At 37.1% G+C, this 11,316-nt stretch overlaps 2 protein-coding genes across 3 annotated transcripts; one reads left to right on the top strand and one right to left on the bottom strand.

The window, feature by feature from the left end:
• Positions 1–5,551: 5,551 nt before the first annotated feature.
• Positions 5,552–7,211, top strand: LOC133797262 (WD repeat-containing protein VIP3). The gene is made up of 2 exons (XM_062235113.1): positions 5,552–5,977; positions 6,416–7,211. Exons 1-2 carry the CDS (start codon positions 5,639–5,641, stop codon positions 7,028–7,030), a joined length of 954 nt encoding a protein of 317 aa, XP_062091097.1. The 5' UTR covers positions 5,552–5,638; the 3' UTR covers positions 7,031–7,211.
• A 94-nt stretch (positions 7,212–7,305) lies between these two features.
• On the bottom strand, positions 7,306–10,395 carry LOC133797261 (threonine synthase 1, chloroplastic). 2 transcript variants are annotated; one of them, XM_062235112.1, is made up of 2 exons: positions 8,676–10,395; positions 7,306–7,735 (listed from the first exon to the last, which is right to left on the bottom strand). In XM_062235112.1, the coding sequence occupies exon 1, from the start codon at positions 10,274–10,276 to the stop codon at positions 8,693–8,695; it is 1,584 nt and encodes a 527-aa protein (XP_062091096.1). In that variant the 5' UTR covers positions 10,277–10,395; the 3' UTR covers positions 7,306–7,735; positions 8,676–8,692. The 2 variants fall into 2 exon arrangements, with proteins under 2 accessions (XP_062091096.1, XP_062091095.1); XM_062235111.1 differs by lacking the exon at positions 7,306–7,735 and adding an exon at positions 8,409–8,494.
• Positions 10,396–11,316: the final 921 nt, after the last annotated feature.

Here is an 11,316-nt window from a genome sequence, read left to right on the forward strand (position 1 = left end):
TTTTTCGTAGACACTGTTCTCTTCTCTACAGTCTCCCCATTTTTCTCTTCTTCTTCAACCTTCTTCACGACACTTCTTTTCCTTTTTTTTTTTCTTTTTTCTCTTCTTCTTCAACTCTCACAGTCGATAATACAACAATAAAAGCAGAGGAGAAAGTAGTTTGTGGCATTTACTCAAATTCTTGAAGTAGGTATATGAGTCAAAATTGCAGAGTGATTGGGTGTGTGTCTTGAATGACAAATTTGAGGCGATATCGATGATGGGATCGACTTTGGGTGACAGGCCGCAGTGGTGTTGGTAAGCAGGGGGTTGGTGAGAAACACAAAAATGCAGGGGTTGCACCTGGGCTCTCGGCTCAGGGATGTGAGGTGGTCGTGGTGGTGGTTGGAGGTGTTCATTTGTACTACTCGAAGGAAGTGCAAAATCGCACCAGGGTGGTGTTGGGTGCTGGTAGATGGGAGGCTTCGTGTAGGTGAACGCTGATGTTGGGGACCTTGGATTTGTGGGCTGGGTTCGACGAGATAGTCGTGGAGGTGGAGATGGTTGCTGCGACTGGCATTGTGGTGGTTAAGTGGTCGGAGATGATGGTGGGGGCGAGGTGCTCATAATGGGTGTACTGAGCGGCTAGGGAAAAAGGAGCAAGGGAAAAGGAAAGATGGGAGAGTAGGGTTTCGGGCCTCTTTTGATTTTTAAAAAAAAAAATTTAATTACTTTTTAAAAAAATCATGATGTGGACAAAAAAGTTGGATTTGGAGTCCAACTCACACTTTAGACCACGTGTCATCCCATGTCAGCGGGCTATAATATTCAAATAATGTAAAAAAAGGCCACATCATCCTCCTGTTACAAAAAATGAACGGAATTGGACGGAAGTCCTAATTTACATGACTGTGAATAGATCGGGGGATTTTTTAACGGCTTAAAAAAATCGGGGGCACAATAATGCACATGTAATAGTTTGGGGGGTAAAAATCATAAATAGCATTTTTTTTTAATTTCTAGTGTGGTGTAGTTGAAGAGTCAATGTTGGATGATAATTGTGATGGATCATCAACTAATGGGTTAAATCCTTTGTTTGGTCCATGTTCTATTGTATTTCGTAAAAAGTTTTTTTTTTCAGCCTTTATTATGATATTATTTTGTGTGTTTTGTTTTATTTTAAAATTTTATGATTTTTGTTTTAAAAATTATGTTTTTATCACTCTTAATTCTTTAAATAATTTTATTTTTGGTTAGTGACTGTTATTCGAGATAAGATGTGGAAACTCATCTAGGAAAAACAAAATTAAGAATCCTCAACACAAAAAAAAAGCTTGATTACTTGAACATCCTTATCAGTTTTATTGTAAACAAATTTGTATATTATCTAGTTCATCTCTTTCAAAACAATGTTTTATTTTATTTTTGTAGAATATTATATTTGAAATGAGTGACCATTTAATGTAAATTACTCCATGCTTAAATAAAAAATGTAATAAAGCTTAAATTATTTTTTTGAAAGTTAAATCAAATATTCGTTAATTATGTGTCAATCGAACATAGTGCATTGCAAAATGATAATGTTCATAGAGCAAAATCAACCAACATAAGCTTTTCGAGTCATTGACAATATTCAATAAAAAAAAACCCCTAACAATAACTAACTTAAAATATGGGTCTAATAAGGCACATACAATCAAGTTTCCAACAAGTACAAAGTAAACTAAGATTCTTTTCCATATGGGCAAATGACAGAACAACCCTATCAATGACTATCAACCAATGAACTTCCAAAAGAAAGCAGGAAATAATAACTCATTTATTCAAAAAAATATATAAGGGACATAAAAACAACGACCAATCATGCTCATGAGCCCCGACACTAGAGAGTAGGGTACCACGTAACACGAGGTCCATAAAGATTGAGGAATCCCACAAATCTGGAAACTGATGAGAGAATCCTTAACACCCTCGGATAAGCGACTTGAGCCATTCGATAAAAAATCGATCATCCAACAGGAATCAAAGTCATCCTCCTTCGCTTTAAAAACTAAAAACCCCGCTAATCTAGCAGGGCAGTGTAAAAGATCCACCATTATTCGGAAAATAAATAAAATTAAAGCAAAAAAAAAAAAACTTGCCACCAAGGGACAAAGCCATCAACACCACTACCCCCATTCGACCACCATAGGACTTATCCCACTCCTAAGGCCCCACACCATAGATCCGAGCATGATAACCCAGTTTCGCCAGCCAAGACGAAACCTACCCTCAACCAACACAACCCACAGATTGCCACCACAAAGCTTCGGCCTCCCTTCCGCCTTGACACCACAATAATTTTGGGAGAATTTGGGTGAATTTGGAACTGTGACTGCACTCAGTAAATTTGATTGGAGCTGCCTACATACATTTTTATGAAAGATCAAGTCACTTGTAGTTCTGCATGGATATTTTTGGATAAAGAGTGGAAGAAATTCAGTAAATGACCGTTCATAGGAATTCGTGGTATCTTTTAGAAATTTATGAAATTCCGATAGATGACCATATCATGGAATTATTTGTTGTTTTGAAAGTTAGGAAAAATTCTAAGGTAAATGACCTTTTGTGGAATTTTAAGATTTGTGTTTGCTATTTCAAGAATTTGAGATTTTGTGGTATTTATGATTGTGCTTAGTTTTAGCGGCTAAGTTGCCTCCATATCCTTTAAAGGAATCAAGTCGAACATAGTTTCAAAAAAAAAAATTGTAATGCTTTGGAAATTTCGAGATAAATGACCTTCTTTAAGATATCATTTAATATGACTTTGAAGTTACTTTAGTGCTCTTTTAAATTTTGAGGTGAATGACCTTAGTTTGGATTTTTGTTGAGGTATATGACCTCTTTGAAATACCATTTAATATGGCTTTCATCATTTAAGATGATTTAAGAATAAATTACATATAGTTCCCAGATTTAGTTAGTGTCTATTTTTACCCAAAATTTTATAACTGTTAACCGAGGTTTTCGGCAACTATATTAATAAATATTGTTTAAGGATAATAATAATAGAAGTAGAGGATTAACACGAGATTTTTACGTGGTTGGGGCGTTAATGAGCCTTAGTCCACGAGTCTGTAGTATTAGAGCTTGGAAAACCTTTTACAATGGAGTTTCTCTCTGTATTTTGACAGATTAACTGTATCTTAGTTGAAAAGAGATCCCTCTTTCCAGTGTTCTATAGCCTGTATTTATAGGCTTATGGGAACACTGGACCTGGGCCGGGTATGACCCGGGCCCATCAGAGATACAGATATTCTTGGCCTTTCTAGTGGAAGCCCAATATAAAGATACAACCTACATGAATTCCAGACCAGCTAAGGCCCAATAAGTTTACTCAAGAGCTATATCTCGCCCGACAAAATGGTGCTTTTGGTCTGGACACTTCGAGTTACGAGGCAAATTCAGGAGACAAGACCAGTCAGAGTACTTGGCAGCGCAGATCTGAAACAACGGCGTGCAATCCCGAGGTGGCCTTTTCCGCAGGTGAAAAGTGGGGACAACGCCCACGCGGAGTGGGGCGGCTTCAGGGTCCTGGACGCTTGAGCCCTCCAACCGGGGACGACGTGATCCAGGTTCGTTTACCTTTGTCCCTCTTCATTTACCACAGGCCCGAACCGTACCAGGGGCCGGGACCAGGACGCGCATGTCATGGGGGGTTCGAATGGTCTGCACGTCTCCCGGATGACTGTCCTGGATGACCATGCCAGACCCCCCCTAATGGGCCCAGAAATGCGCCCCGAGCTCGTACCCCCCCCTCTTGGACACTCCAGTACCAAGAGGCCTTGGGCCGGGCCTGCATGATGAACGGCCCCTGACCATGGGCCCGGACGAATGTCCCAGGTCCATCCAGGAAACGGGGATAACAATAACTATTTATTAATACCTACTTTTCTCATCACAACACCTATTTTGAACTTTTTTAGGCTTTGAAATGTAAACCACAACTATTTGAAATGTAAATCACAAGTATTTAAAATGTAAATTATAATCTTTTGAAATGTACTAGGCTTTGAAATGTAAACTATAAACAAGAAATATAAATCACGCATTCATAAATATAAACCACAAGCCTAAAAAAAAATCAAAGATATTTTAGTCAGTCTCTAAATGTGAGTATTAATTATAAAAATAAAATAAGTGGTTATTTATAGTTTTTTTTTTATGCGAAAGGCTATTGATAGTTAATGTAGGATATAAGTGAGTAATTTTTTAAAAATCTCATGATTTAATGAGCTCATTTTAAATTTGAAAATTTATATCATTTTACATAGTTTTAAATTTTATAGTCTTTGTGACAATTTTATGCTTTGAAAACTCTTTATTTTATTATTTTTATCAAGATGTTAAAAAATAAAAGGATTATTTGGCTATTCTTCTCAAATTTGAGAAGAATAATTGTAAAAAAATCATTTAAGATCTCATATAAAATAATATTACCAATTTCAAATTTAAATTTGACTTTAAAATTTAAATTTAAAATTGTGAGATAAAATCAAACTCTATTTATATTTTGAAAACACTTATCTTAAAATTCAAATTTAAATTTGGCTTTCAATTTAAGATTTTTTTGAATATATTATTTGACAATAATTATATCTCTCAGTCTAGCATATATAAAGTTAGAGTTATACGATAAGTTATTATTATTTGATAAATAATACGCACAATTTTTTTTTCATTTATTCTCACGGTAAGCCCTTTTATTTATTCACACAGACCATGATATGTTTGTTTTTTTTTAAAATTTTTTAGGGTAGTTTGTTTTTTTTACTTTATATACATATGTACATGCCTAGTTTTTTTTTTTATATGTTTGTTTTCTAATATTTTTATAGTTTAATTACTCTAAAATTTGAGAAGAATAATTGTAAAAAAAAATCATTTAAGATCTCATATCAAATAATATTACCATTTTAAAATTTAAATTTTACTTTAGAATTCAAATTTAAAATTTTGAGATAAAATATAATTCTATTTATATTTTGAATTTATCAAACAACATACTTATCTTAAAATTCAAATTTAAATTAGATTTTTTTAATATATTATTTGATAATAGCTATAACTCTCAGTTTATTTAACAGATTTGCATATCATATAATAAGTTATCATTCTTTGATAAAAAATACACAATTTTTTTTCTTTTATTCTTACAGTAAGCCCCTTTTATTTATTTTTGGGTCTTATATTTTCTCTTGTTGCCAAAAATTTCTTTTTATAAAGCTGATTTGTTTATAAAACTGATTTGCCCAATTGGAAGCAGGGAAGTAGAGATTGGAGAAAATATTTTTTTTATTTTTCATTTTTTGTTTTGAATGACTCTTAACCATTTTTTTTATATACAAATAAATTATTTCTTTCTTAGGTTAATTTATTTATTTTTTAAAAAATCATTTATTTATAAATATTTTTTTCTTGTTCAACATGCCTCTTCTTATTTTTGTGATTTTTTTTCTTCCAAAAATCATATTTTTAGTATTTCACGTTTTGTATCTTTGATCAAAAACTATTTAACACTATAGGTTACAGTAGTGAAGTGAGGTACAAATTTAGTCACCAGAAACCCAATACCCCGAACAAAACCCTCAAACAAGAAAAGACCGCACCTTTACTGGCGATGAAACTCGCGGGACTAAAATCGTTCGAGAACGCCCACGAGGAGTCCATCTGGGCGGCGACGTGGGTCCCGGCTACGGAGACCCGATCCGCCCTGCTGCTGACCGGCTCCCTCGACGAGACCGTCAAGCTATGGAAGCCCGATGAGCTGGTCCTCCAGCGAACCAATACCGGCCACTGCCTTGGAGTGGTCTCCGTCGCCGCTCACCCTTCCGGCCACTTTGCCGCCTCCGCCTCCCTCGACAGCTTCGTTAGGGTTTTTGATGTCGACACCAACAACACCATAGCTAGTCTCGAAGCCCCTCCTTCCGAAGTCTGGCAAATGCAATTTGATCCCAAGGTACACGAATCACTCAAACTACTTTCCTCTTTTTTCTTTTATTTTTTTTAAAAAAAAGAAAGGATTTAGGAGTCTCAAACGTATCTGATGAACCCATTACTATTGGTTGTTGTGGACAGTTAGATTAGATTGAGGTGGGTTTGAAAGTTTATAATTATAAAATTAGCTTTGTCCTCGTTCAAGTTATGACTCCATATAGATTTTAACTATAAATGCTTTTTCAGTTTTGTTTTCATGGATGAGTTCTGCATTTGGTTTGAAGAAATTCTTTGTAAAATTAAACCTGCCAATAGAACATAAGTTTGTATTCAATTTAATGATTTGGAATTATGTGATAGAAAAAAAAACAGGACTAGGCTTTTGCATTGTCTAAAAACCTTATTACTCAAGCAAAACAGTTCTCAGTTTTCAAATTCATTGAACAATCTATCTTACCAGGGCACCATCCTAGCAGTTGCCGGTGGGGGCAGTGCATCAGTGAAGCTTTGGGACACAGCGACATGGAATTTAGTTGCCACTTTATCTATTCCTCGGCCTGAAGCACCAAAGCCCTCTGAGAAACACAGCAGCAAGAAGTTCGTTCTGTCAGTTGCCTGGAGTCCGGATGGAAGGCGGCTTGCTTGTGGCTCTATGGACGGAACTATTTCCGTGTTCGACATTGGCCGTGCCAAGTTTCTTCACCACCTGGAAGGCCACTTCATGCCCGTACGTACACTGGCATATTCTCCCACCGAACCAAGGTTGCTGTTTTCGGCCTCAGATGATGCCCATGTACACATGTATGATGCTGAGGGAAAGACTCTTGTTGGAGCCATGTCAGGGCACGCGAGCTGGGTGCTGAGTGTGGATGTTAGCCCAGATGGGACTGCTATTGCAACAGGATCAAGTGACCGAACAGTGAGGCTATGGGATATCGGCATGAGGGCTGCTGTCCAGACAATGAGCAACCACGCTGACCAAGTTTGGGGAGTGTCCTTTGGACCAGCCGGAGGGCCTGGTCGGCTTGCAAGTGTATCGGATGACAAGAGTATATCCTTATATGACTTCTCCTGAGAAAAGTTACTCTTAGAAAATGAGGACTCCGAAGATTTGTGATAGTTTAGGGTCATTGCAACTTCTTCTGGTGTTAAAGTTTCTCGAGAAATTGATTTCATACATTGTTAAATTGCATAATGTACTTGTAATTTTTTAAATTATAATTGCCTAAAAAGAGGATCCTACTCCTAGTGTGAAATTTGCTCGTGTTTATGCTAATGAGTAGACACATGGTGCTAGCTGAATCTTTGGCTTGGCTTGGCTTGGTGTTTAACAGGTAATTGCGATGATTGTCAAATGTCAACTTAGATTTGTGGACCCCTCGCATCCTGATTTTCCACAGGATTGCAAGAAACCAACAACAGCGACCATTATTATATTTATCGAAATAAAGTACATACTAATTGATTCTTTTGAATTTGACAGTAAAGATGAGATTTACAAGTGAGTTGGCATCGGCATTGTGATGTGAGTGCATATTTCTCAATTATCATTAATCAAAGGATACATCTACTTCAATCTTTGGTCACACTCTAAAGTACCGATCCACTTAACTGTTCTACTTGTTTCCGAAATTAAAACTCACAGGATTTCATCGATGCAATGCAGCTGACCCTAATGCATGCATCTTGACCTGGAGAAGAACAGCCCTCTCTCCGTATCAGTACTGCCGTTCTTATTTGTCATCTCATAAATTCTCCATATACGCTAATGCATCTTGACCTGAAACTAACTTATCACTTAAGCATAAAGATCTTTAAGTATCAATGTTGATTACGGCTAAAATATCTTTAAACTGAAAAATATAGCATTATATACGGTAATGAAATTCAGAGATATCTTAAGAACCACCTTGAAAAAATCCCTAATCTTGACGGTAGTACTTAGTAACTGCATTGCAGTTTGCGCACAAGTTTTTTCAGTGGAGATTTACAGCTTTCTCATTGTACAAATTCAATATTCAAGAGGGGCTGAGCTTTCACTATTTTGATCATTGTGAATATATATATTTTTTTTGTGGGGTGATCATTGTGAATATTAATTGCATTAAAGTTATTATGTAATGGAATATGTCACTCAATCCAACATATCCCCGAAAAAATAAGCATCATAATGAACAAAATTGGTCGTGCATTCCATATATGCTAAATTCAGATTAAATCATTTTCACACATCATTCCCACATTAAGAAAACTTAACTTCATGAGATGACACCACCACCTGAACTTTTCAAAACCAAATACATTGATATGACACCACCATGGGAATCATCTCGTTTCAAAGTTGCAAAATACTCCACATATTTGGGAAGTGCTAGCAAACTCTTAAAAGCACAACCATGAAGATAATTAGCTAAGCCACCTCTTAAAACTAACAAGTTAGTAACACATTAATGTGCAAACAAAATAACCATATTCTCTATTTTTCTTTCTTCTCTTTCGGTCATTGGAAAAGCTGCAATCTTTATTTCTCAAGCAAAAACTGTAAACCATTGCCACACCAATATGAGTATCAGTTCTAGCCTTATATAGCTTAATTTCAACTCAACAAAATAGAGAAAAATATATTGAACGAGAAAAGTAGTAGGCTACTACAAGTTAAACAACAGAAGCTAAAAAAGAACGAGAGCGCAACAAAATAGCAAAACTGCTACTAAACTTACAGTTTTGTCATTTATGCTCAGGACTTTGGAGCCTTATTCAAAAAGTCCTTGAGAACATCCATGACTGAACCAAAATTTGCCTTCACTTCCACCGGTGGATTAGCGAACCTGCATGCCATGACCGGGATGTCCTTGGAATGATAATCAATCTTCGATTGCGTAAACTTCAGCCCATGAGCAGTGCTAACCACCACTGTACGATCACTCGGCCCAATAACCCCACTTTTCCTGAGCTTAAAGAGAGCAGTTAATGCAACTCCAGTATGTGGGCATATGAACATGCCAGTTGAGTCAGCTTGCGCCATGGCATCCATGAGCTCCTCCTCAGTAGCTTCCTCGACAATCCCATCACAATTCTGAAGAGCATACACAGCTCTATCAATGGAAACAGGGTCACCAATCTGTATAGCTGAAGCAAAGGTCGACTCCGCCTTGACGGCTTTGAATTCCTTCCAATTTGACTTGTAGTGAAGATAAAGAGGGTTGGCATTGGCCGCCTGAGCGCAAACAAGCCTTGGAATCTTATCAACGAGACCCAACTCTTGGCACATTTTGAACCCTTTGTAGAAGGCATAAATATTACCAAGATTACCACCGGGAACAATAACCCAGTCGGGAACTTGCCAATCGAACTGCTGCAAAATCTCAATAGCGGCTGTCTTCTGACCCTCGAGCCTTAAACTGTTCAAAGAATTGGCCAAGTAAATGGGCAACTCCGCGGTGATTTCCCTGATTAGCTTCATACAACCGTCGAAATCGGTGTCGATGCTAAGTACAAATGCGCCATTAGCAATGGGTTGGACCAACTGAGCCATTGAGATCTTGTTCGCAGGGAGGAACACGATGGAGGGGATCCCCGCGGAGGCGCAGTAGGCGGAGAGGGCCGCCGAAGTGTCTCCTGTAGAGGCGCAGCCAACCCCAACGACGGGTCGTTTCAATTTCCGGAGGCGGTTCACTTGGCTGACCAAAACCGTCATGCCCAAGTCCTTGAAACTCCCAGTGTGGCTAATACCGCAGTGCTTAACCCACAAATCGTTCATTCCCAGAAACTGTTTGCCGAAGCGCTCAGACCAAAAAAGGTTGGAGTTCCCTTCGAACGCACTGATGATGTCATCGTCGTCGATCTCCGGCAACACCCATTCCTTCTTGCTCCACACCCCAGAACCGTACGGCCACGTCGTCTTGCCCACGCGCGAGTCAAATAGGCGCCTCCAGTACGCGCCGTCAAACTTCTTGAGCGCGGCCATGTCGTGCTGGACATCGAGGAGGCCTCCGGAGCGGCTCCGGTAAACGATTTCGTCGAGCGAGTACGACTCGGCCGAGTCGAACCCAGCATTGAAGGGCACGTACTTGGCGGAGAAGTCATTGGAAATCGAGCGGTGGCGCCGAGCCTCGTCCCTGATGTTCTCATCAGTCCGGCGGACCTTGGGAGCAGCAGGAGGCGGCGAGGGAGTGGAGGGAGAGCTGTTGTTAGAGGAAGAGGTGGTGCAGGTGATGAGAGAGGAAGGGCGGTGTTTGGTAACAGAGTTTCGGTAAAAGGGTTTAGGTTTTGGGTCGAATGAGGAGAGAGAGGTGTTGAATAAGGAAGAAGAGGCAGCCATGGCTGATTGCCCGATTCAGAGAGAGGAGGCGGCGCTGATTCGCTTAGTTTCGTTTCGGTTTTAGCTTTGGTCCTGTGGTGTAGTGGCCTTTGCATCAAAAGCTGACCTGTTTGGCCCACTTATACTCCCCAAATTTCTGTATGCATTTTATATTAAGAGCACTCAGCATCTCTACTCTATCCTTCGACACATGTTACAAAATCTCTATTTTTTTTTTATTTTACTTCATATTTTAACATCAATTTATTTATATTATTTTTTCCATTATTTAAGGCTGCTACAATCAAAACAGCAAATATAGTGCTATAAAATCACATAATCAAATCCAACTTTTCCTACTAGTATGTATTATGTTATCAAGCTACACTAATATATATGGTGGAGTATTATAACATCAGCAACAAAAATTTCTCTACGATTTTGTTTTTTATACTAGTATTTAATAATAAATATATATTATTTTATATATGAGATCAAATAATAAAGAATATTTTTTTTGGTATAATTTTTAGTATTGTAGTTGAAATGGAAAAAAATATATATAGTGCTAAGATTATTTTGTTTTATTACTAGTGCAACACCGTATATAATGTTATGGGTGTTAAAAATGACCTTAAATATTATATTTGTAAATACTATTTATTCATTTAAATAAAAAATACTAAAATATTAATTAAAAATTCTTTAAAAGACAAAATAAAAAATAAAAGTAATAAAATATTAATTAATTTTTTCAAAAGACCTCTAAACTATTCTCTTACATCTAGGAAAAAAAATAGTAAACTTTAGAGAATCTTTCAAATGAAAAATCAATTTACATATTTTTAACTTATTTCTTCAAATATTTAAAGAATACTCTATTATAAAATATCTTATGAGAGTATTCTAAAACATTATATCATCTCATTTTTCTTTTTTTTTTCTCAAAAAAAAAAACTAATTTCTCATTTATTTATATGTAAAGCAATCCCCACTATCATACAATACATATTGCTATCATTATCTTACTTTCTTTTTCCAATTCTTTTTTCAATAAAATA

The sequence above is a fragment of the Humulus lupulus genome, chromosome 8 (assembly GCF_963169125.1).
Source record: "Humulus lupulus chromosome 8, drHumLupu1.1, whole genome shotgun sequence".
Lineage (NCBI taxonomy): Eukaryota > Viridiplantae > Streptophyta > Magnoliopsida > Rosales > Cannabaceae > Humulus > Humulus lupulus.